Source organism: Pelophylax lessonae (genome assembly GCF_965119305.1).
Source record: "Pelophylax lessonae genome assembly, chromosome: 7".
In the NCBI taxonomy this organism is placed as follows: domain Eukaryota; kingdom Metazoa; phylum Chordata; class Amphibia; order Anura; family Ranidae; genus Pelophylax; species Pelophylax lessonae.
In genome coordinates, this window is record NC_138774.1 from 200,877,319 (window position 1) to 200,904,577 (window position 27,259).

General features: G+C 43.9%; 1 protein-coding gene across 1 annotated transcript; it reads left to right on the top strand.

Annotated features, from left to right (window-relative positions):
- Positions 1 to 27,259, top strand: WDR31 (WD repeat domain 31). Its single transcript, XM_082264563.1, has 10 exons — positions 1 to 122; positions 7,778 to 7,902; positions 13,455 to 13,584; positions 18,623 to 18,697; positions 18,796 to 18,940; positions 20,081 to 20,181; positions 22,351 to 22,418; positions 23,316 to 23,457; positions 25,071 to 25,233; positions 26,723 to 27,259. Exons 2-10 carry the CDS (start codon positions 7,856 to 7,858, stop codon positions 26,881 to 26,883), a joined length of 1,032 nt encoding a protein of 343 aa, XP_082120689.1. The 5' UTR covers positions 1 to 122; positions 7,778 to 7,855; the 3' UTR covers positions 26,884 to 27,259.

Sequence of the window (27,259 nt, forward strand, 5' to 3'; positions counted from 1 at the left end):
GCTCAGGTGGGATGGTTTTCCATGTGACACCCGCGCCTGGTAACCGGTGCCGCGTTGCTAAGGAGAGGAGAAGAAGACGGCGGAGGATGGGCGAGCCCCGGGGGCACCGTGTGCTGTGCGGGGTAACACTATTCTATTCTTCCACCAATGGCGGCACTGTCCTTTGTTATTGCTGGCTGTGTGCCGCCGTTATCATTGTAGTGCTCAGCATTGCACTCCATGTAATCACCTTCATCCATCTATAACTCCGGAGGGGCTGTGTTATTGTAGTATGAGAGGCTGATCTATACACGTGTGTGTGACAGGGAGGAGATAATAATCTCCATTCATTTCCCTCTCATCCATATTATATAACAGATGAGTGACTGTTCATGGATGGATGGATGATAAAGCCAGCGATTGCCAAGGCCGTGCGACTGTTTGCGATTTTCTGTTCAGACTTTCCATTACTCATCAGATCACCTTCTGTCCTCTAAATCAGGGAATGTGCGCTTCTCTGTGCAAATGGGAAAATCGCTGTTTGCTGATTTGATTAATGAAGTTGCTGTCTGTAATTGGCCACATCAGTGGTGTCAGAAGGGTTGGTGTCACCTGGTATGGTAAAATATGGTGTCACGGGGGGGGGGGGGGGGGGGTGACACTATATTGTCCTGCTGCTACTCCTAGCAGAAATCCCCCACCAAAAAACCTCTCCTAGCACTAATTCCCCCCAATCCCCTCTCCTAGCACAAATCCCTTCTCGTCACACAAATACCCCCCCCCCCCCCCAATCCCCTCTCCTAACACAAATCCCCCTATACCCTCTCCTAGCACTAATCCCCCATATCTCCTCTCCTCACACAAATCCCCCCCAATCCTCTGCTGGCACAAATTCCCCCCAATCCCCTCCTCCCCCCAATCCCCTCTCCTGGCACAAATCCCCCATATCTCCTCTCACACAAATCCCCCCCCCCAATCCCCTCCTCACAAAAATCCCCCCTCCTAGCACAAATCCCCCTATACATTCTCCTAGCACAAATCCCCCCCTCCTCGCACAAATCTCCCCAATCCCCCCTCCTTGCACAAATCCCCCCCTAATCCCCTCTCCTGGCACAAACCCCCCCCAGCACAAATTACCCTCAATCCCGTCGCCTAGCACAAACCCTCCCTCCTCGCACTAAACCCCCCAATCCCCCCTCCTAGCAAAAATACTCCCTCCTAGCACAAATAACCCCAATCCCCCCTCCTTGCACAAATCCCCCCCTAATCCCCTCTCCTGGCACAAACCCCCCCAGCACAAATTACCCCCAATCCCGTCGTCTAGCACAAACCCCCCCTCCTCGCACTAAACCCCCCAATCCCCCCCTCCTAGCAAAAATACTCCCTCCTAGCACAAATAACCCCAATCCCCTTCTCACACAAATCCCCCCTTCTCACACAAATCCCCCTCCTCGCACAAATCTCCGCAATCCCCCCTCCTTGCACAAATCCCCCCCTAATCCCCTCTCCTGGCACAAATTCCCCCCAATCCCCTCTCCCACCACAACCCCCCTCCTCGTAAAAATCCCCCCAATCCCCTCTCCTAGCAAAAATACTCCCTCCTAGCACAAATACCCCCAATCCCCTCTTATAGTACAAATCTACCCTCCTGCACAAATTTCTCATCTCAGCACCAATGATTGTGTCCCCCCCCCCCTTCATTGTGTAAAGGTTCCCGAGGCCTGTGGGCTCCCCCCACCCCCAACTTATAGGTAGGAAACCAGGTAGAGGTGCGGGTTGTGCTGTGCTCTCTCGCTGCTGTCAGTGGAGCGCTCTTCCATACAGATCGGCAGGCGGAAATCGCGGCAACATCGCACAGCGTTTGGGGTGCTATTGCAAATCAACGGCAACGCACAGGCGTCCCGCGATTTGCAACGATTTCCGGATCGCGGGCAGAATCGCAGTGATTCTGCCTGCGATCCGCTACGCCAACATGTGAACGTAGCCTAATGCATTTTTAGCCATCTTTTCAAGCTACGTTCACATGGTGGCGTAGCGGATCGTGGGACGCTTGTGTGTTGCCGTTGATTTGCAATGGCACCCAAAACGCTGTGTGATGTTGCCGTGATTTCCGCCTGCTGAATCGCGGTAACATCGCGCAAACAAAATCCAGCAGTACAGCATCCATGTGTCCTATTGTTTGCCACGGCCTGACACATAAATACAAATCATATGTAGTCAGAGGCACTGCCATCACTGATTATGCAATAATGATATTTACATGTCAACCTTGAATGGGCACCTGCGTCCTAGCAACCAAGGATGCTAGGTTGCCGAGGTCTATCAATAGTGTTTAATCAGTAGCACAGGTGTTGCTGACTACACATTGTTGATAATTACATGTCAGCCAGCAGCGGCCAATAGGACCTGTCTGTGCTTTACCGCTGGAGGCATGTAAACGTTACAAATGTTACACGCATATAGGGTACAGACAGCTAAAACTGTCCTGGTGTGCAGAACTCGTGCAGAGATCTCCCGAACAATAGAAGAAAATGTCAGTTAACCAGTTCTGGACCGGAAGGATTTGCCCCCTTAATGACCAGGCCATTTTTTTGCGATTCGGCACTGCGTTAATTTAATGAAAAATTGCACAGTCGGGCGACGCTGTACCCAAATAAAATTGATGTCCTTTTTTTTTCCCCACAAATATAGCTTTCTTTTGGTGGTATTTGATCACATCTGCGATTTTTATTTTTTGCGATATAAACAAGAAAAGAGCAACAATTCTGAAAAAAAAAAATATATATTTTTCACTTTCTGCTATATAACAGTTCCAAAAAAAAACAAAAACTTAAAAATCAAAATTTTTCATCCTTTTAGGCCAATATGTATTCTTAATGGTAATGGGGGTACCTGCGCTTAGGTTAAATATGGCACACTTGTATGTTAAAGCTGCTGCTAGATAAAAAAGAGTGGCCTTTTTATAAGTATGTGTAAAAATGTATCAGCGCTGCTTAAAAAGTGTGAAACTAAAGTGCAATGTATAGTGAGAGAAATATTATATCAAAATTATTCTCAAATTAAATTAACAAATTATTAAATTAATAAATTAACTTGATAATTTAATAATTTGTTAATTTAATTTGAGAATTTGTTTTCTGCCACATATTTTTGGTTAAAAAAAAATCGCAATAAGTGTATTTTGATTGATTTGCGCAAAAGTTATCGTGTCTACAAACTAGGGGAAAGATTTATGTAATTTTTATTTATTTTTTATTTATTTATTTATTACTAGTAATGGCGGCAATCAGTGATTTTTAGCGGGACTGTGACATTGCGGCGGACAGATCGGACTCCTAACTGACCTTTTTGAGACTTTTGGGGTACCAGTGACATTACTACAGTGATCAGTGCTAAAAATATGCACTGTTACTGTAATAATGACACTGGCAGGCAAGGGAGTGATCAAAGGGCTAAATGTGAGCCTAGGGGAGTGTTTTCTAACTGTGGGGGGAGGGACTTGTGAAAACAACACAGAGACCTGTGATCCTATATAGGAGGATCACAGGCGCTCTGTGATCATTTCAGAGATAACAACGGTCAGCTGGGTTTACAACAGCTGACCATCCTTCTCTCTCAGCGGGGAAGGATCGCGGGTGCCTGGTGGCAATCGGTGCCACTGGTCCCGTGGATCGGTATCCCCGCTGCCTAATGTGGGTGGGCGTGCGCCACTGGCAGCGCGCACTCGCCCCCAGGACCGCTCCTGCGAGCCGACGTACCCCTACGTTGGTTCGTGCAGCTGAGCCAGCCTGCCACAGTAAATATGCGGCGGGCTGTTGGCAAGCGGTTTAGGGTCGGGCCTATTTCTGACATTTGTTGTGTACAAGTTAAAATCTGTATTTTTTTGCTAGAAAAGTACTTAGAACCCCCAAACATTTTATATTTTTTTTTTTTTTTAGCAGAGACCCTCGAGAATAAAATGGAGATCATTGCAATATTTTATGTCGCACCGTATTTGCGCAGCGGTCTTGCAAATGCATTTTTTTGGGGGGGGAAAAATACACTTTTTTAAACTAAATAAAAATAGAAAACACTGTAAAGTTCAACGCTCCTGGAATGGGGACAAACTACGGTACTTAAAAATCACCATAGGGGACATTTTAAAACATTTTACAGGTTACTTGTTTAGAGTTACATAGGAGGTCTAGAATTATTTCTCCCACACTAATGATTGTGGCGATACCTTATGTGTGGTTTGAACACCGACAAATGTGGGCGCGACTTTCGTATGCGTTCGCTTCTGTGCGCAAGCTCAGAGGGACGGGGAGCTTTAAATTGTATTTATTTTATTTTATTTTTTTTTACACTGTCCCTTTAGGCTCCATTCACACCTGAGTGTATTGTTTGCAGGTGTTTTTTGGGCTTTTTTTCAGGTGTTTTTTACAGGTGTTTGCAGGCAGGCATTGACATCTAACAAAAACGCTTGTAATCTGCTAAAAAAGAAGCTTGTGTACTTTTTTGAGCCTCAGGCGTTTTGCTTCAGGCGACAAAACGCTCAGATGGGAGCAGGGGGCCATTGAAATGAATAGGATTTTGCTTGTTGAGCGTTTTGAGACTTTAGAGATGAGCGTTTTACGAGCTTAAAACGCTTTTTTTGTTGATCACTTTTATTCCTATTACAAGGAATGTAAACATCCTTTGTTATAGAAATAAGCAGGACGGGGCTTCTTTATTGTGAGATCTGTGGTCAAAAAAACCTCCGATCTCACATTTACACTTAAAAGCAAAGCAGAAAAAAAATGTAATTTTACATTTACCAAAAAATAAATAAAAATAGGCCCTTTAAGGCCGTTAGGCGGAAGTGACGTCAGACATTGCTCCAGTCCTCCAAGGGCATAGAGTTGAGTGGGAGTGGGGGCCACCTTGTCCTCACTCGACTTCCTGCCTATCGCTCCAGGGGATCGGATCCTTTCCCCCTTTAGTTACGGCTTTGGCAAGCGGGGAAACGCCTGGAGGGGCACCTCTCCCGCTGCCTATAAAAGTGATCCCGTGGGGATTCCGCCACCGGGACCACTTTTATCGGACGCCAAATCGCCCACTGTTTAAAAAAATAGCTATCTGCCGCCATAACCCCGGTATTTAAAGAGGAAGTAAACCCTCCTCAGGAAGTTGTACCTATAGGTAAGCCTATATTAAGGCTTACCTATAGGTACTGTAAATATCTCCTAAACATGTACCGTTTAGGATATATTTACCTTTAATGCAGCCAGTGACGTCACTGGCGCATGCGCTCTGAAGGAACGGCAGATCGTGCCGTTCCTTCAGAGCCCCGTGCCGTGACCGTCGGCTCCCGCGCGCGTGCGCGGGAGTGACGTCACCGCGGCTCCGGCCAATCAGATGGCCGGATGCCGCGATCCCGGAAGACGGGCGACTATACATGTCGCCCGTCATACAGGTAAGCGGACGGCACGGCGGGGGCTCGTTCTAAGGTAAGTATTTCATAATGAGCTACTATGCGATGCATAGTAGCTCATTATGGGTTTCTCTTTCAGGATGTAAAGAAGAGAAAAAAATTTTTTCTCGGTGTACAACCTCTTTAACATCAAAGTAATGACGTATATATACAGTGGGCAGTCCGGAGGTGGTTCTCTCTGCAATAGTGTGAACTATACCCATAGGATAACCTGGATTTGGACTGTCTATGCAATTGGGGCGCAGTCAAAAATGCATCCCAGTGGATCTGGTGGGAATGGGCCCTCAATATATCATTTTCCCCTGCCTGGGTGACAGTACATAATTATTATCATGCCATTCTGAGCCCTCCCCCCTCCCTATATGAAGGTTAAGGGACTAACCAGCTTTCTAGTGGTGTCATGTCAATCAGACTGACTTAGTGCTGATCCTAATGGGATTTGGTCGGCTGTCTCCCATAGCTACATAATGACGGCCGTCGGAAATGGTGAGCAAATACATCATTCTCATTGGAATGTGCCTTCTTTTTTTTTTCTTGCCTCCATTCTGCGTTTAGCTCAGACTCCTGTTTAATCAGATTTGATTACAGATATCTTTCCGGGATCCTGAAAATGCATTAAATGGGTTTATTTATATGCACTGTAATCTTCTAAGACTCTAAAGTGGATTGGAAAGCATCCGTTCCCAATGAGTCGCAGTGTTATTTCCGGCCATCTTTTATCCCTGAAATGTTCCTCTTTATAGACTATGTATACTTTCTGTACGTTGACCTGATGTGGTTCTAAAAGTCTTCCATATTTTTTTCAATGACCATATTTTTGGGGACAAAAAGTCAGTGACTGTTTTTTTATGTAAGTGTATTACTTTTTATAATAAATCCTGCACATACAATTTTACACTATGGAGGTTGTATCTTTCTCATTTTATTGACCTATTTGGGAGGATGTCACTATACTTGAGTACACAAGGGGTAACATAAGGATACCGAGAAGTAACACCAACCAGATACACTCATACACAGTGAGATCCCCTGTTGCAAGGGGTAGGATATCTGGTGAGTGAGATACCGGGTGGGGGACACGAGTGAAGACACTGGGACCACTGCATGCTATAATATACATCTGAATGTAACAATACCACTCAAGGCGCCCCATCGGTGGCACTAGAAGGAGCAGCAAGTTTACGAGTGGAATCGTATGGACACAGTGCACACTTTTTATTTACAGGACGTCACAACATCTATGCACAATCTATGAATTATTTTTCACAGCAGCATGAACTTTAATTTATGACTCTCGTATTTTATATTCACTTAGTCGTTTTAAGCACTGGCACTTTTTTGGCATTTTTGCACTATTAATCATTTGCACAGATCTACTGGATTGCTATATTGCACATATAAATGTGATAGTATTTATGATGATATATATGTGTAGGGTGACGTATATATTTTACTTTTTACATATTTTTTGGCGATTTAATTAGCACAGTTCTTGTTTACATATACATATTCACTGAGAAACACTCAGAGCCGGTTCACACTGGGGCGACTCAAAGTCGCCCCGACTTTGAAACTGCCCCATGCACCACGACTTCATCACGGCTTGCAAACTACTTCTCTAATAGAAGTCAAAGCAAGCCGCTCCGAAGTCGCCCCCACGAAGTGCAGGAACCTTTTTCTAAGTTGGAACGACTTGAGTCGCTCTGATTAGAACAGTTCCATTGCACAGAATGGAGCGTGACTTGTCAGGCGACCAAGTCGTCTGACAAGTCATGGCAGTGTGAACCAGGTCTTAGAGCAGCGCCAACATCCACCTTTTTTCTTGATTTTAACTTGTAAGCAACACATGTCAGAAACAGGCTTGGTCCTTAAGTGGTTAAGTGATAGTGTAAAATGATAGAAATAAGATGACAAAAGTATTGTGCTCATGCTGCAATTCTAATAGGAATATGAACATTTATGGCTTGTTTCCACTGAGCTTTCTGGTACGGTTCGGTTTGGTACGGTACGCTATTTATGCCGTTTCCATTATGAATGGTACCCTAATTCTGAACCTTACCGTACCACTTTATGGTACCCTTTCGTTGGGGTACCAAGCACATTAGTACCGTACCAACAGGGTGGAGCTACACTCTGCAGAACTTTGATTGGTTGACAGAGAATCGTCTATCACAGATTTCCTGCTACACCACGCCTATCATGAAAGGCTACTATTGGCAGTGGAAACGCAATGTGTACCGTTCTGAACCGTACCGTACTGAACCGTACCGTACCACTCAGTGGAAACGAGGCATTAGAGGTAAAGAATTCTAATTTGTCTGTGATCTGATATTTCTTTGCTGATAGGTGTCTGCACAGAATTCCTGATGTCTGGTACATTAGAGGTCCTATTGTCCTGTGTGTTCCATCTTCCCGCCTGGAAATATGGGAAAATTCCAGAGTAAAGTCAAACGTAACAGCTCGAAGTACAGGTACTGTGACTTCTCACCCTATACAATCCAAACAAAGATCCAACAAAGATGAAAGGTGCTCAGACCACATCCTCACCTCTGTGTGTTTCATGTAGTGCAGTTTTAGTGCAGGGCGTTTCAGTAGCATTTTACAATTATTACTATACATCTCTATGGAAAGTAGATTTTGATGGATCCAAAGATGTGGAAAGCAGGATTTTGTTTTAACATATCACACAGCAGAAGAACACTAATGTGTGAATATTTCATAAACCACTTTATAAAAAGCTGCTTGTAGATTGTCAAATTCTTTGTAAATTTTATAGCTCCGACAATTTATACAGCACTTTACATATATATTGTACATTCTCATCAGTGCTGCACTAAGCTGACAGCAAATCACAGTGGAAAAAAAAAAAAACCTATAATAAAGTCCACATGAATAAGCAGAATAAATAGAACTCTTCTTAAAAAGTTAATTGATAGAAATCCATCGCCAGCAACAACGTGAAGCCTTCTTGTGCAAAATCTCAACCTCTAGTGTTAGGAGCACTTACCAGATACTGTTGACCCTCTATCTATCTCTAGAGAGGTCTACTAAGCAATGACTATAACCCTCAGCAAGATCACTAAGGTAGAGACACACTCCTAGGGGGGCCCAGAAGACGTCATCTATGACAAAATGCATAGGGCGGAGCTGCGTACTGACGTCATCGCATCCCTACAGATCCTGGAAGTGCGGTTTTACTGTACATTTTTTTTTTCTACACAGGTGTCTAAGTGCAATTTTAACTTTTAATGAAATACCTGGAAGGTTTTACACTATTGGAGCATTTTTTTTTCTTTTTAATACTCCTGTCTAGCATTTTTTACTGACAAAACGTGTAAAATTTACTGGCGGAGCACATTTTTTACTGGCAATCTGAAAAAATGACAGAAATCCTATTAAAAACTAATACTAAGCAGTATAAACGCAATATGAAAACACTGATTATACAAGTAATTTGCCTGGTTTACACTTACAAACTCAACACAGCATGACACAATATCAGTCCCTGATATTTGCAGACAGTTGTAAAAAATCACAGATTTTTACAAACTGTCAGTAAATTTACTGACGGTTGGCAACCCAGCTTTCTATGATGTTTTTGGGGAGGTCGGTCTGGAGGAAGACCATTGGTCCTGATATCCATGGAAGTGTTACCCCTCACCAGTGAGTGATCTCGCTGAGGGTTATGTTTATGGCTTATTAGACCTCTCTAGAGATAGAAGGTCAACAGTATCTGGTAAGGACTCCCAACACTAGAGGTGGAGGTTTTGCCCAAGAAGGCTTCATGTTGTTGCTGATGCTGAATTTCTATCAACTTGAACTTTTAAAGAAGAAATTAATTTATTCTTCTTATTCACGTGGACTTTATTATATGTTTTTGTTTTTTCACTGTGATTTGTTGTCAACTTAGCACAGCTCTGATATAGATATATCTATATTTAAATGCACTATGCTAATATCACATGGTTGAGTTGACTTTGCACAATATTTCTAGTATAATTTTTTTGTCATTAGCGTGTTTTTTGCAGATTTATTTTACATTCACATTAGTCCCTGCTCTCAAGGAGCTTACAATCTAAGGTCCCTAACTCACATTCATATATACACATTCTAGGGCCAATTTAGACAGGAGCCAATTAACCTACCTACCTATGCACTTTATTGAAACAGTAAATATGACGTATAGGATAAGATTTCATTATGCAATAGTTTTAGGCTACTTTTCACACTTTGCTGGCTATTCTTTGCCCTATGCTGAAAAATAAAAGCCAGTTGCTTACCAAGTTCAACAGCTCCAGCTGAAATTTATAGACACCAAAGTGACTTAGTTAGAGCAGTGGCTCCTTGCCTTCCCTCTTTCCATGGGGCTCCTGATGAGGTTTGACAGACAGAGCGAGCCTGAAGGAAGACAACTTCTATGATGTCACCAGAGAAAAATTGTAATGCATTGTGAATCCTGCATCATAAACCCTGCATTAAATATATAGATGCAAAACAAAAATGTCATATAAATAGTAAAAAAATTTTATAAAGCATCTTTATAAAACCAAAACCAAAAAATGTATTCCAATGCAGCTTACCAGTCCTTAGATGTGGTGCCGCATGTGTTCTTCCTTTTTTTTTCACCTGGTGATCCTGCCAGTAAAACACATTCTGTCCTAGGGTGACAACACTCCAAAGTACTATGGGGGTTGATTTACTAAAGCTGGAGAGTGCAAAATCTAGTGCAGCTGTGTTTGGTAGCCAATCCTCTTCTAAAATCAGCTTGTTCAATTAGGCTTTGACAAAAAACAAAAAAACAAATCAGGAAGCTGATTGGTTTCTATGCAGAGCTGCAGCAGATTTTGCACTCTCCAGTTTTAGTAAATCAACCCCAATGTCTATAGAGAAGCAGCCTTGTCATCTTTAAGCCCCGTACACGCGCAACGATTATCGGCCGACCGATCGTCCGTCTTTTGTCCAGAGTTGTGTTTTGTTGGTTGGAATGTGCTCTAGACTGCACACTAATTTTCTCGCCCGACAAAATTCTACTTCAGAAGTGATGTCATGTGTTGGTTTGCTTTCTTTGTGTTCTTTCTTCTCTGAGCATGCCCAGTCTTGCTCATCAGATTTTTCCCTGTCGAAATCTGTACTGACTGCACGAAAATCGGCCATTGTGTTGACGGCCAACAAAAATTTTATAGCCTGCACACCAGATTTTTTTCGCCCGAAAAGTCGGAGTTGGTTGTCGGAAGCATCATACTAACAAGCCGAAAATCGGCGGATCGGTCGCCGGACGAAAATTCCCTGCCAATTTTCGACGCGTGTGTACGAGGCTTTAGGCTACTCTTCTGATTTGTAGTATAAACACTTCCTTCTCTTCATTTTTATTTCATAGGAAGGGCCCCCCCCAGCAATGCATCCGGCCCCCTAATCCACATGCAGGGCGCCGGATGCATGGATTCCAATGGGGGATTTTTCTGTTTCTCTTTTTTTTTTTTTTGAAGCTTGCGGTTAGAGCCAGAAGCAATATTCGCTATTGCCACACTGATTCTCCTCCCGGCCAATCAGGAAGCAGGTCCTGAGACCTGTTTCCAGATTGGCCGAAAGGAGAAGGCATCCTATTGGCCAAGAAGGAGGGAGGAGACGGCCACCGAGAGGGAACATGAAGCTGCCTGTCAGTCCCGTGGAGCAAGGTAAGTAAACTGGCATGGGGGGGGGGGGGGATATGGTGGTGCCGGCTGGAATGATTGGGGGGGTCCGTCTGACACCCCCCCCCCGACGGATGAAGCACCAACCGCCACTGGGAAGGGGGTGTTTTGTAGTTCACAAAAGATAGTTAGGAAAGCTGATAACATTATTTGAGATATCATCCACATTGGATGCTGCATATCTGGCAAGGTCAGCAAGTATTTTCTTTATCTAAAAATGTAAAACTTTAGCTGGCCATACATGGATTGAAATTTGGCCGGTTCAGCAGGAACCAGATGAATTTCGATCAACGTATGCTCATTCCCGTTCATGAGAAGTCAGACTATTGATCGACTTCTCGTGAACGGTTCTGCTGGAAAACATTCACTTGATCATCACATGGGCTGCAGCACTGATCAGTGTATTCTGATGGCGGGGAAATCCCTCTGTCAGAATACAATGACACAGCAGGGAGAATTCCCACATCCACTTTGAATGTGTGGATGAGGGAACTGGTACAGTTTTTGTTCGTTCAGTTGGCTGGCTGAATTAAAAAAAAAAAAACTGTACCGTGCTCAAGGTTTTGTCCCTTCATTCTATGCATGAAGGTAAAAAAACCTTCTGTGTGCAGCAGCCACCCCCTCCCCCCAATACTTACCTGAGCCCCATCTTGATCCAATGATGTGCACAAGAGCAGCAGCTCGTCAGAATCTTTGACTCCTCATTGGCTTCCACTACTGTCAATCACAACCAGTGGATCAGTGAAGAGAGAGCGGGCACGGGGCTGAGATGGATAGACAGAGCCGTGGCTCAAGAGCTATGCTTGCTATGGGGGCACACGGCAGGAGAAGAGGATCAGGAATGCAGATGGGGGACCCGAGAAGAGGAGAATTGGAGCTGCTTTGTGCCAAACCACTGCACAGAGAAGGTAAGTGTGACATGTTTGTTATTTACATGCCAGCATCCCTGATACCGGAATCAACACGGTCCGAAGCCGGAAGCCAGCAATTTGCGTGCCAGCACCCCGGAAATCGAACCGTTATTAACAACATGTCAATTAGAAATGAATTAATTGCACGTATAGGGACTCCAAGGTCGCTGATGACCAGCGCATCTCGATAGTCCCATATAAGTGAGATCTCGATCCATATTGCAGGACCAAAGATTTTAATACTGTCTCACCGAAAGGACACTCATGGTCCTAGAGTGCATAAGTACACTTAAATGACACTACCACTTAGGACACACAAGAGGATACAGCGCCATCCCCCGGTCGGAAACAGGTCTCAATGGATAACTCCTCTCACAAATGCAAAATTACAACCACATTGATAAAACATATACAATAAAGATAAAAATATAATTAAAAATGCATATCCTATATTGCAAGAGATATAATAAAACCCCATAGTAAATTAATAAATTCATAAAACTTAGGGCAAAAAGCACTCAGTGTGGTTATGAGTAAGCGACTGGCAATGTCGTGAAACGCATTAACCTTGTCTGCTTGTACACTGTCTGTCACTTGATTTTATTGGAACAATAAAGGAAACATCTTTGATTTCAAGAAATATCTCTACCAGAGTGCGGTCAATTCTCTCATATTTTGCCTCAGATAAGTTCCCACTGACACCATTCATCGTTTTAGCTATCTGTAGGGGAAAATTCTTCCCAATAACCACAAGTGTAAGGAGCATTCTTCCCACTGACCATCAGGGGCTGACTGGCAACTTCGGGCCAAGGGGGCACAAACCAGAGGCCCATGGTGCAGCAACTCGGGCCCCCCCTCCCACTCTCCCTCTTTCCGGCCTCCCCCTGACCCCCCATTCCAGGCTGAAGCCCTGCTCCAGGTACTCTCTACTCACCAGCCAAATCCGGGTTCCTGACCTGGCCAGCAGGGGGCGGTTGGTTGGAGCTGGGACAGCTCGATCGGGGCTGCCTGGGGGAGGAGAGTCTTCAATGGGGCATGGAACCGGCCTCTGCTCAGACACAGTTTACGCCATCCATGCTTGGGGGGACTGCGCTCTGTCCTTGTCTTCATCCCGCACTCAGTAGGTCAGCGGCGGGGACTTTTTACTTCTCTTCACCAGGAATCCTTTAGGCATGTCTGTGGCAGAAGCGGTGCAACCTTTTTACGGGGGAATCCGAGCAGCCCAGGGGGCAATTGCCCCCCTGGCCCAGTCCACCCCTGCTGACCATAAACTAATGTATCATGAGTTGCAGATATAGCATTTTTAGCAGGATTTCCCTGAAACTGGAAATGTATTCCAAGGGTTCCTCTGTGTTAAAAAGGTTGAGAAAGATTGCTGTAGGTGAATGATTTACTGGATAAATTGTGACATTTTACATTCAGGACTGACCACCATGCGGAGGAGAGTCTCCCAGCCCAGCCAATCCCACAGCAAACCCGAGCTCACAATGATGCCGTTACTTACATCTCAGCCCTGAAATCTGACCTGTGTGTATCGGGAGGGAAAGACAAGGTAAGTGCTGATTGTGTGACCTCACTCCTGTGGATAAATTACCTGCACTGTGATATAGGCTACTCTGTAATTAAAGCACAGGGGTTCAGGTTTCTGCTAGATTGCCGGATTGTGTACTACACGGAAGGACACAGGATTTCACACTTCTGCCAAGCTGAACAAATGGAGAGTATGTTTACACTGAATTCCAGGCAGATATAAAAGCCCAACTCCTGGACCCCCTAATATTTCACCACCCACCCCATCCTGGAGGCTGCTCATCGTTTATTTTTTAATTCTTTTGGTTTTCATACTCTTCATTTTCAGATGTCTTCAGGCCAATCACATGGCAAGTACAACGTATATGGTTCTCTTAAGGCCCGTACACACGTACCGATCGTCGGCATACAAACGTCGGTGGACGAAGGATCTGCCGATTGTACGCGTGTTAGTATGGTGCCTCCGACAGATGTCTGCGCACAATCCGCGGACAAAAGTCTTTCGTGCAAACATGAAAATATTTGTATGCCGACACCAGAACGGACGATTGTTCGCCTGTCAGTACACAATTCGGCCGACAGACCGCAGATTTGCAAGACTGGGCATGCTCAGAAAATAGAAAACACAGGGAAAGTTAACCATTACATGACATCACTTCTGCAGTCGGCGGACAAAATTCTTGTGCTGTCCTTGTGCTGTCTTTGCACTTTTCAGCAGACACCGACATCCCGGGGAGAAAAGAGGAACATTTGTAAGCCGACCATCGGTACGTGTGTACGGGGCTTTACTCTGGCTCTTCCCAGTTTTTGGAACTCAGTGATGCAGGGAGTGGTGCTGACTTGATGATTCAGAAACGCTCTCTGCATCCATGTTGGGGTCCCATCAGAAGGTAGGTCCATGTGCTCTGCAGTCTCAGTGGGGTTGATTTACTAAAACTGGAGAGTGAAAAATCTGGTGCAGATGTGCTTGGTAGCCAATCAGCTTCTAACTTCAGTTTACCCACTTCTGAACTGGAAGGATTTGCCCCCTTTATGACCAGGCCATTTTTTTGCAATTCGGCATTGCGTTACTTTAACAGAAAATTGTGCGGTTGTGCAACACTGTACTGAAAAAAAATCGATGTCCTTCTTTTTCCCACAAATAGAGCTTTCTTTTGGTGGTATTTGATCACCTGTGCGATTTTTTTTTTTTTTTTTTTTTTTTTTTTTTATTATTATTTTTTGCGCTATAAACAAAAAAAGAGCGACAATTCTGGAAAAAAAAACAATATTTTTCTGCTATATAACATTAAATAAAAAGTGCAAGTGGGTGGTGGTGCTGCCGCCTGTGTTAAATAAATAAGTGTGAATAGTGATATGGAAATTATTGTTAAAAAATAAATGATTTAAAAAAAAAAAAAAATCCTTAATGCGTTGCCTTAACCACTTTAATACAGGGCACTTCCCTACCTTCCTGCCCAGGCCAATTTTCCCCTTTTAGCGCTGTTGCATTTTGAATGACAATTGCGCGGTCATGCAACACTGTACCTACACCAAATTTATGTCATTTTCCCCCCACAAATAGAGCTTTCTTTTGGTGGTATTTGATCACATATGCGATTTTTACTTTTTGCTAAACAAATAAAAAAAGACCGAAAAGTTTGAAAAAAAAAAAAAAAAGTTTTTTTTGTTTGTTATACAATTTTGTAAATAAATAAGTTTTTTCCTGCACTGATGAGCACTGATGAGACTGCACTGACAGGCACTGATGGGGTGGCACTGATGGGGTGGCACTGATAGGCACTGATATGTGGCACTGATAGGTAGCACAGATATGCAGCATTGGTGGGCACTGATAGGCGGCACTGCTGGGCACTGATAGGCGGCATTGATGGACACTGATAGGTGGCACTGACGGGCACTAATGGGCACTGATAGGCGGCACTGGTGGGCACTGATGGGCAGCACTGATCGGCACTGACGGGCACTAATGGGCACTGGTGGGCGACACTTAAGGATGGCAATGATGGGCACTTGTGGGCAGCACTGATAGGGAGGACACTGGTGGGCATCACTGATGGGGAGGGCAATGGGGGGCTCCCTGAGCCCTGATTGCCATCCCTGGTGGCCATAGTGGGCATCCCTGGGGTCATAGTGGGCATCCCTGGGGTCATAGTGGGCATCCCTGGTGGATCTAGTGGCACCCCCCCCCCCCTTGTCAGGGGAGCCGCCGATCGGCGCTCCTTTACTCGTGCCTGTCAGGCACGAACTAAGGAAAGCTGATCAACGGCTGTTCCTGTTTACGATGTGACCAGCCGTGATAGGACACGGCTGATCACATGGTAAAGAGCTACGTCAGTAGTCTCTTTACCGAGATCGGAGGTGCAGGGTGTCAGACTGACACCTCGCATCACCGATCGCCGCTCTGCGCGCCCCCGGGGGGCGCCCAGAGCTGTGTTATCCTGCCGCCATCACATAACGTCCGGTTAGGATAACACAACCACATTCCCGCTGTCATTCTGTTATAGGGCGGGCGGGAAGTGGTTAAATAGTGATCAGACCATAAACATGATTAGGAATGTCAATTGATAAAACCTGTGCAATCATTGCATGTACAACAGTTGTGACAACTGCAATAAATTCTACCGTATAACTCATGCAATACATAAAAATGAATCCTGTATTGGTGCTAATCACTTCATAGGGTGTGAGTGCATAAACACTAAAGTGACTTAAGTGCCAAATGCAATTCTGTGCAAAAAAAGTAGCAGCAGAGGGCCCCTTAATAGAGGACGGCTCTTCACATAAAGGGTTAATAAACAGTTGTATAGTTGTGCTCAATGTCCTTTTGGAGTCCGTTATTCAAAAATGCCACTGCCCCTTTCGTAATGCTTCTCAAAAAGCAATATCTTTTTATATAAGGCAGCGGATCCAGAACAAAAAACAATATCTTGTTATGTACAGCAGCAGATCCAGAATCACACTCCCGTTGTGCGATAGTTCACAGTACTCTCACTCGTGCTCCCCTTTGGGGTTACACTCACCAGATAATGGACCCCTGAATCGGTGTAACCAGCTACAGGTATGCATCTCTCCCAACGGGCGACTCCTCTCCCCACACCTTCACTCAATAAGAATTTCTCCACATGGATATAAAAAATAAAACTTCCATAGTTTAGTATCTTTAAAACTGTTATTTATTTTAAATCGAACACTTACATGTGGATACCAGACTTTTTGCGTTGGTACAGGCTGTGACAGGAAGTCCGGGATCGTCTGTGCGTTCCATGGACAAGAACCGCTAGGCTCCGCCCTACACATTTCGTCACACTGACGTCATCTGAAGCGTTCAGTGGATACACTGATAGAATTTCAAAAGAAAACTCATACAGAATATACCAGTACGTTCAAATGTCGTTCGATAGTGGTTCAAGATTTCATTTGCTTTTAACATTCGATTTTGGAATGCATGGAGTTTACCAAGGGAAAACCACATACTGTACACTGCTAGCAATTTGTACACTTGAGGAAAATTTTCCTTGTTGCTCCTAAATGCGGTCGAAATTAAATGTCAGTTTGCCCCCACTAATGATTAGAAACATTTTTACAAGGACAAACGTCAAACAAAATTCTACAAGTGTATACTCAGCTTAAGGCCTTAAGAATTTCTGGCCAAAAAGAATTACCATTAGGGAAAAACAAACAAAGAGATGCTGAGTATTTCAACCAGAGCTGCATATTTTAGCTGCTTAGGGAACTTTAAACCAAAATAAAAAACAGAGTTGGGCTTTATCAAAAAAGAATAAATTGAAATCTGTATTAAAAAATACATCATTACATGCATTTTTAGCTACAGCTTATATGAGGACATTATCTGTCCTCATATCCGCCTCCTGTACCCCTGAACAGGCAGGGGGAGGAAGGGGCAGCCAAAAAGGACTGTTTTGCGTTGCACAGTACACATGTAAACATGAGCAAAGAGCAGAAGGATGACCTCATCAGCAGCTCATCATCATCATGATGACTTCATCATCAGCAGTCATAGACCAGACAACAAATAATATATGGAGAGGGGGGAGAGAGATTGCTGCAATAGTCTATGATGTGGGCAAATGGTAAAGTCCAGTGGGATTGCTTGAACACTTTGATGGCTGCAGGCTTGTAGAGGGTGAAGCAACCCTGTGTAAATCCAAAGAGAGAGAGAGGGCCAAGCGCCGATCTAAGTGTAGCAATGCACGTTTTTTATTAACACATACAAAAAATATTACTCACAAAGGGTGCATAAAAGCAGGCATCTAAAAGGAGTAGGGGGTCTCTGAAGTCACATCCAGGGTGCACTGTCCGGTCCGGCAGTAGCGCTGTTGCTGTGGAGGACGAGCGGTGATCTCCTGTTGCGAGGCAGGGGACATGCTGATCCTCAGCGGTGGTGGTGCAGCGTGGGTCCGCCGGTCGGATGGCTGTGACGTCACTTCCTGAGACACCAGGGGGATAGAACGGCGATGCGTTGCGGACGGCCTGAAGAAGGAGCGGAGCTCCGCAACGCGTCGCCGTTCTATCCCCCTGGTGTCTCAGGAAGTGACGTCACAGCCATCCGACCGGCGGACCCACGTTGCACCACCACCGCTGAGGATCAGCACATCCCCTGCCTCGCAACAGGAGATCACCGCTCGTCCTCCACAGCAACAGCGCTACTGCCGGACCGGACAGTACACCCTGGATGTGACTTCAGAGACCCCCTACTGCTTTTAGATGCCTGCTTTTATGCACCCTTTGTGAGTAATATTCTTCTTATGTGTTAATAAAAAATCTGCATTGCTACACTTAGATCGGCGCTTGGCCTCTCTCTCTCTCTCTCTCTCTCTCTCTCTCTCTCTCTCTCTCTCTCTCTCTCTCTCTTAACAAATAATATATTATGGCAATTTATATTATTTGTCAATACTATTGGCACTAAATGATTTAAAAGCTGTTGGATGTCAGCATATAAATAATGGTGAACCGCTAATGTATAGATGGATAACAAAACATTTTTGACCAATAATATAGAATGGCGATGACATTCATCCCTTTAACATTTGTCTCAGGCTGTTGTTGTGTCGAACTGGAGAAGTGGAACAGCTCTGAAAAGATTTGTGGGGCATGATCGCGAGGTTTCCAAGGTAATATATATCGGTGCTGTCATGTATTTGTGTAAATATAAAGTGTACACATTACAAGGCCTCCATGTAAATGGATAACATCTGTCATCGTTCTATAGATTACCTGTGTGCTTGGGTCAAACCGGTTCTTCAGCGCCTCACGGGACAAGACCGTTCTCATGTGGGATCTGCATTGCAAGGCCGGCAGTGCTCAGAAGTTCCTGGGTCATCATCTGTTAGTGACAGGGCTGGCAGTAAGTCCTGGTGAGGTTGCATTCTTTGTCAAATTTATTATCAAGGGAATTACATTTTGGTGTTTTTAATGTAGATACTTCCGTGGTACCCCCAAGTAGTTACAAGCACAGCTCCAGTTTCCTAAAGAGGAACTACAGTCTGCTCACATAATTTGTAATAAAAACATCTTTGCCATTCTGAAGCTTCTCTCCAACCACTTTGCATATTATTTTATATATACTGTGATTCTGTAGTTGCCAAATATGCTGCAGAAATCTCCTTCCACTAAGTCTGGCTGCAGCCATTTTAACTCTGGGCAGCTGAAGCTGCTGACTGTTCACTTCCTGGATTTAAACAGACACACACACACACCTGCTTGCCTGCACATTTCTCCTCTCTTGATGAATACTCATGGATCTCTGCACTCTCCTGTTATCTCCGCCCTTATCCAGCCCCCTCCAGCTCTGCAGCTCTCATTGACCCTCCTATGATTCATCCCTCCCTCCCTTGCTGGCAAACTCTCACAAGAGTGAGAGACAGAGCTGTGGATGATATCATTAGCCTAGGCCCTATGGCTAGGCTAATGACTAGACAAGAAAGAGGAAGTGGGCTGTATAAGGTATTTACTTGCAAAAAAAAAATGTTTTACTATCCAAAGTTAAAACAACAAGGGCAGAAGATTTAATAGATAAAAGATGAAAAAATGACTTGCCTGGCTTGTTACGTATTGTTACAGATAATATTCTTATCGAAGATTTAGCAGAACAACATCAGGAACACTCAAAATCCTTACACATTTCATGCTACACTTTGCTTGGTCATAGATGACAGGGAAGACTGCTAGATGGGACAATGGAAATGCAAGTTTTGAGTAATGCTAAAGGGACACTGTGCCCTGAATACATTCTGCTTTCATTGTTCCTGATTTGCACTGATAACATTGGGAATCTCCCAAAACTGGAAGATTGCCTTAATGATTTCTTCTTCTAATTATATAAAAGTTTAATTGTGCCAGTAAAAGTATCTGTAAAGCTCAGACATAACATACCTGTGAGTTGGCAGTCCACCAATAATGGTCCTGGGAGAGTCAATGCAGGGATCAGTGTTGAGATCCAGTGCAAGAAAAGCAATGTCTTTTCTGTCTGATAGAATCTCCCCTGTTGTTTGCAGATGGCACCCAGCTACTGACGGGCTCCAGAGACAATACACTCTGTAAATGGGATGTGGAGACTGGCCAATGCTTGCTCAAGACTGCTGTGTCTAGAAACCTGGTGAGTAAAAGCATATATTTAGTGATGATGGGATGACCTTCATCACACTGCTACCTAAAAAGAGTATGTAGTTGGGATTACCTTTTAGACCCCATTCACACTAGCGCGACTTGTCAGGCGACTTGGTCACCTGACAAGTCGCGGTAGGTCGCCTGCCATTGATTAGCACAGGACCCGTTCTACTAGGAGCGACACAAGTCGCTCCGACTTAGAAAAAGGGTCCTGTACTACTTTGGGGCGACCTGGAGGCGACTTGCATTGACTTCAATTATATGAAGTCCGTGCATGTCGCGCTGTGCACCGCGACTTCACAGGTCGCCCCAGCAAGTCGTGTCGCCCCTGTGTGAATGGCCGCTTATTTTCTTTCTTCATTATTTATCAGAACTAAAAACAAAATAAAAACTTTTCATTTTCAGCAAGATCATAGGTAAGCAAAGCCTATAGCATGAGGGTGTTCACTCCAAAGCTCAAACACATGGTACCGATCACTCACTGTGTTCATTCAGAAAGGGAAGGAGTTGGTAAAGTACATATTTACAGGAACCTTCCTCTGCTAATTCTAAAAGATCCCCCTGTGTGTGCCCACAGCAGCAGCTGGTGGGAAAGAAGGAGAAGGAAGCCGGCAGCGCTGCAGGGGGGGGAGTGAGCCAGTAGGGGGAATCTGCGCTGCATGGGTGATGCTGCACACCCTGTTTGCATGCCTATAAGTAAGATACAAATAGAATACAGTAAAACCTTGGTTTGAGAGTAACTTGGTTTAAGAGCGCTTTGCAAGACAAGCATAATTTTCAAATAAATTTTGACTTGATATACAAGCGATGTCTTGATATACAAGTAGCCTCAAGTCACAGCTGATGATTGGAACAGGTATATCTAAGGATGCAGGCATCAGTGGTAAAGCTGTCCACATAGATCATCCTCCGCACCATCATCTACGTCATCCTTTCCATGCTGCCCCTTGCTTTCAGATCGCTTTACTGCAGGGTGGTCTTCCCGGGCAGGATTACAGACTGGCAGCCGGCGGTGCAGAAGATGGTCTATGTGAACAGCTTTACCCCGGATGCCTGCATACTTAGATATGCCTGTTTTATTCATCAACCATGTGAGTTTCTAAATGTTGTACCTTCATTAAATGGAACCTTATTGCTACCCTGCAGCTCCTGCTGGATTTTGCTTCCAATCCCCTTGTGGAAGCGGCTATTTGTGGATGGACATTGTATGGTTACACAACCTATCGCTGTGTCCATAATCTTTTTATATGGACTATAAATTGAAGGATTTGTGAATAAATGGTTTTAGAACGAATCATCTGAGTTTCCATTATTTCTTATGGGGAAATTCGCTTTGATATAAGAGTGCTTTGGATTACAAGCATGCTTCCGGAACGAATTATGCTCGCAATCCAAGGTTTTACTGTATTTCAGAAGTATATATTTTTATTTTCACATTCAGCCTGCAGGTGGTGCTGTTTTTCATTTGTATGCTGGACTAGTCTTACCTACTTTGCTAAAAAAAAAAGTCCCCTGGCAGTGGTTGAAAACAAACAAGAACTGGCTGCAATACTTTCTTCTCCGGCACTGTCCCCTGCAGTAATGCATTTTCACCACTTCTTTTGACTCCTCATTTAACCCAGAAGACAAACTGTGAGTTCAGGGCATCATGGACCCAGCCCCTGTAGGGACGTCATCACAGCACCCTGCACTCACAGTGTAGTAATACAGAGTACACTGATCAGCAGCTGCAGCCACTCCTCTACAAAAGTTTTCCAGCATGTCCCTTCGACAGAAGTCCGTTCAATGAATGGCTGTTGTTGAGTAGGGATGGCCATACACTTAATGACATTTGGCTGGTGCCTGCTGAATCAGCCAAATTTCAATCAGTGCATGGCCAGCTTTATAAGGCAAGTATAAAAAAAAAAGCTAAAATACAGCATAGGGTAGAAGCAGGGAAGAGGGCTAAGATAAAGAACACCAGTGAATGCAGTTGTGCAAAGCAAACATTTATGGTAATGAAAGTAGTGTAAATTTGTAACTGATTTGATATGAGACTCCTGTAACCCTCTGCAGAACAGGACTGTACAAGAGAGAACCTGTGTGATTTAGCATCTATGATGAAAGGTTCACTTTAACAATGACAAAACTAACAATATATTACTTTCCCATTCTGCAGGTAACGCACCTCTGCTGGGTTCCCAGAGAGTCCTGTGTTGTTCAGACCTCGGAGGATAAAAGTGTCCGGTCAGTAACCTGTCATATCATTGCTCATTGTTGTAATATACTAGGATTGTAGAATATTATAGTTTTATCATATGTCCTCTTACAGCCATAAAAGAGTACATTAGTGCTGACATAACCTAAAACCATAATATATGCAATTATTTTCTAGTCTTATAAGTATGGGAAAAATCCATAAAGAGTGTTTTATAGGCCATTTGTAACCTGGAAGGGCCATAAAAGTCAGGAAGTGCCGCAGTGTTTGCCACAAATATCCCATCTACTAATCTAGCTTTAAACAAAGTGATGGGATTAGAAAAAAAACGAGTTTTAGTTGTTAGATATACTTTAATTCCCCAGCCACTTTCTGATTTAAAGCAAATCTGTCTCCAAAGTATATACAGTATCTCACAAAAGTGAGTACACCCCTCACATTTTTGTAAATATTTTATTATATCTTTTCATGTGATAACACTGAAGAAATGACACTTTGCTACAATGTAAAGTAGTGAATGTACAGTTTGTATAACAGTGTAAATTTTCTGTCCCCTCAAAATAACTCAACACACAGCCATTATTGTCTAAACCGCTGGCCAACATTTGGCTAGGATTCGACTTTCATATTTCCAGGTATGGGTAACTAAAATAATGTGCAGCTATTTTATAGTCCAATTAATTAAGATTTTTTGGCCTGTATATACTGTATGTGTTTGGTTTGCTCCTTTACCTTTGACTCATGTTTCCCCTCTTTATTCTGAATAAAAATGACATTAGGAAATTATCATTATGCAGCTAGACACAGCTGTCACTTACCAGGTCCAGGGCCCTGTAGCAGTGACTGTAGTTGTAGTTGGTTCTAAGTTGGTATTCCTTCTGGTTACTAGTCAATACATTCCTTCTTACTCTTCTCACTTCCTCCAGTGTCTGGGACATCCGTAACCTGCAATTGGCACACATGTTTCCAATGAAGCAGTACATACAAATGCACTGTGATGTCAGCGAAGATGGAAATTACTGCCTGACCAGCAGCAATGGCTTTGGTGGGCAGGGCTGTGAAGCTACGGTGAGAGACCAGCTTGTGCTCCAGTCCAGCTATGTGCAATTTTATTCTTTTTAGGGTGAACCAAGGTATGAACTACACTGTCTCTCCCAAAAGCTCTTTGTACAAAGCAGACACCAGGGTCTAGACCAGGAGTGTCCAACCTTTTGACCTTCCTGGGCCACATTGGAAGAAGAGGAATTATCTTGGGCCACACATAAAATACACTAACAATAAAGCTGAGTACACATGATCCGAATATTGGCTGGTTCAGCAGGAACCATCAGACATTCGGTATGTGTGTAGAGCTGCCTGCCCGAGAGAAGCCGGTCTCACAACCGGCTTCTGTCGAACGGGCATGCTGGAAAACCAGCATTCCACCTGCATTCAATCAGCACTGGCAGCCAATGCCTGCCAATGCTGATCAGTGTGTTCTGACTGGGGGACAGTCCCTTTATCAGAACACAGTAGCACAGTGGGGGAGATTGCTGCACTAACATTTAATGTGTTAGTAAAGCGTTCTGTACGTTTTTTTTTTTTTTTTTTTTTCATTCTGCCTGCTGGGTTGAACGACAAAAAAACAGTGTCTACCTAGCTTAATGATAGCTGATGAGCAGAAAAAATTGGGTAGATCCCAAGTTAACAATCAGATTTCAACTATGTGCTGTGTGGGTGGTAGAGGGGGATTGTGGGCAGGGTGCTTTAGGAGGCACAACTAAAATATTGGGGGGGGGGGGTAACAATACCCCAGAACCCCCCTAGATCTAGCTATTCTGCATTTACTTGCCTGGACCTAACTGGGAGTCCTGCGTTCACTGCTGACGCTGCTATTGCAAACAGGATAACCCAGAATGCCTGTGCCTGGCTTCTTGTCAGTGCCTGCTGCCATGGCTGCTATTGCAAATCAGATTCTCAGGCATCCCTCCAGACATGAATGGGCCTGGCTTGTCCATGCCGGGCACCACGACTGCTGTACTTGTGTGGCATCCCTCCAGACGTTCCCTGGGCCGCATGCTTAACATTCTTGGGCTGCATGTGGTCTACAGGCTGCGGGTTGGAAACCCCTGGTTTAGACCTTTACCAGTGCAGTAGATGCAAAACACTATCAACTGCCAGATAGGCTGATGATCGTATATCCAACAAAGGCTTCCTGGCGGTAAATTGTATGGGCCCAGACTGAAGAAGTGACCTTGCTGGACTACAATAGCAAGGAATGTTGTCAGCCCTGCCCAGCTATGTTTTCCTGAACTTCACAACATTTACCCTTCTCCTCACCTACCTAAGTTAGTGGGAAGGTATTCTGTAGTTCACTGGGAAACCTGAAAGAACAGATTCGACTTCTTGATAGTACACAGACGGATTGCACAGGAAGGTATAGGCTCACACAATTTCTAGCATATTCACAACTATGCACAACACTACTTTTATTGGTATAGCTAACAGACCAAAGGGCATAGATCAGACAAGGGAAGTTCATTGTTTGGTAGTCCCCCACGTAAAGTCATTGGTAATTCCAAAGGAGATTGTACAATCAGATTGTAACTAGTGGTCAGCTTTAGCAGTAGTTTTCCAAGACTCTAGTAAAGAACAAAAGAGCTTCAAATTTTGAACAGTGCTAACTGTACTCTTTCTTCCAGTTATGGGACCTCCGACAGACAAAAGACAAGATGTGTGAATATAAGGGCCACCTGCAGAGCACCACATCATGTGTCTTTCTTGCTAAAAATACATGGGACACCCCACTAGTAGCCACTGCATCACATGACTGTACGGTAAAAGTCTGGGAGCGAGACACTGGAGGTAGGTACTGCATTACCATTGAATTATGGGTTTATTGGGCATCAAACGATTAAGATGCAGATACCAGCTCACCTTTTGTATAAAGATTCGAAGTTACAGATACTAATAATACCACAATCAGAAAATGCAGCCTAGCCAAAAACTTGGGACTGGTGACATTGCTGAGATTGTAGCCAATCCATTGAGGAGAGATTCCTGACATCACTAAGCTTGCAACCTATCTATTTATTATAGGCCTGCAACATCAATAAAAATGCACCCTATATATTTATTAGAGACATGCAAACTTTCCATTCATTAGAGGCCTGTGACAATAGAAAAGCCCAGATTCATTCTCCAGAGACTGGTGCCATCACTGAGAATGCAGCCTATACATTCTTTTTATTTAAGTGAAATCCTAGAGCATGCAGCCCATCCAGTCATTAGAGATCAGTGACATCACTGAGAATGCACCCTATCCAATCACTAGAGACCAGTGACATTACTAAGAATGCACCCTATCCAATCACTAGAGACCAGTAACATTACAAAGAATGCACCCTATCCATTCACTAGAGACCGGTGACTGAGAATTCAGCCCATCCACACATTAGAGACTGATGGCATAACTGAGAATGCAGCTTATCTACAGTCAGGTCCATAAATATTGGGACACCAATACAATTCTAATCCTTTTGGCTCTATACACCACCACAATGGATTTGAAATGAAACAAGGTGTGCTTTAACTGCAGACTTTCAGCTTTAATTTGAGGGTATTTACATTCAAATAAAGTGAAAGGTATAGGAGTTACAACCGTTTGTATATGTGCCTCCCACTTTTTAAGGGACCCAAAGTAATGGGACAGATTAACAATCATAAATCAAACTTTCACTTTTTAATCCTTTACAGTCAATTGCAGCCTGAAGTCTGCAACGCATAGACATTACCAGATGCTGGGTTTCATCCCTGGTGATGCTCTGCCAGGTCTCTACTGCAACTGTCTTCAGTTCCTGCTTGTTCTTGGGGCATTTTCCCTTCAGTTTTGTCTTCAGCAAGTGAAATGCATGCTCAATTTTTATTAGGTCAGGTGATTGACTTGGCCATTGCTTAACATTCCACTTCTTTCCCTTAAAAAACTCTTGTTGTAATTCCTACACCGTTCACCTGATTTGGATGTAAATACCCTCAAATTAAAGCTGAAAGTCTGCAGTTAAAGCACATCTTGTTTGTTTCCTTTCAAATCCATTGTGGTGGTGTATAGAGCCAAAAAGATTAGAATTGTGTCGATGTCCCAATATTTATGGACCTGACTGTATGTGTACGTATGCACTGGAGATTCTAGCCCGTATTAAGGCATTATGTTGTGTCATTTTTTTGCTCTTGTAAGATGCCCTCTTCATTAGTCACCAGATGCTTTTCAAACTAGAAACTGCAGAATATTATTACATCTGCTACAAAAAGAAAATTTCTACAAATGTTTTCATTATTATATTTTTTCTTCAATAAGCATGTCTGAGCAGCTTGTTCTTGGATGGATCTGGGCCATTATCCTCCCTGGCAGTCTGCGATGATACGTCCATCTTGTGTGCCAGCTTTAACTCAGGAATCCACTCCCTTCGTATACAGAGCAGCCGGGGAGCCACACTACAGCAAGTCAACAGCTTCTGATGACAGATGTCAGACTACTCTACCTTCATCAAAAGGCCATCGGCTGATAGTACACTAGTGTCAAGGAATGGATGGGCTGGAGGGCGGTCCTGAGAACTTTTTGGGTTTCAATGTACAAAACTGAGAGTACAGCCAGCAGACTATACCAAGTATGGTGAAATAATCGGTCACTAAACTCATTGTTCATATGACCATGTGGTGTACACTGTAAAAGCCTTTACCCAGGATTATCGAATGACTGAAAGATTAACCTACAACCTGCAGACTTGAAAAGCTGGATCATTTACAGAAGTAATTTGGTCCAGAGCCTAATTATGTTCCAGATACTTTTCTGGAATCTTAAGCTTGAGGACCTAGCCTAGGCCTAAATATTTTA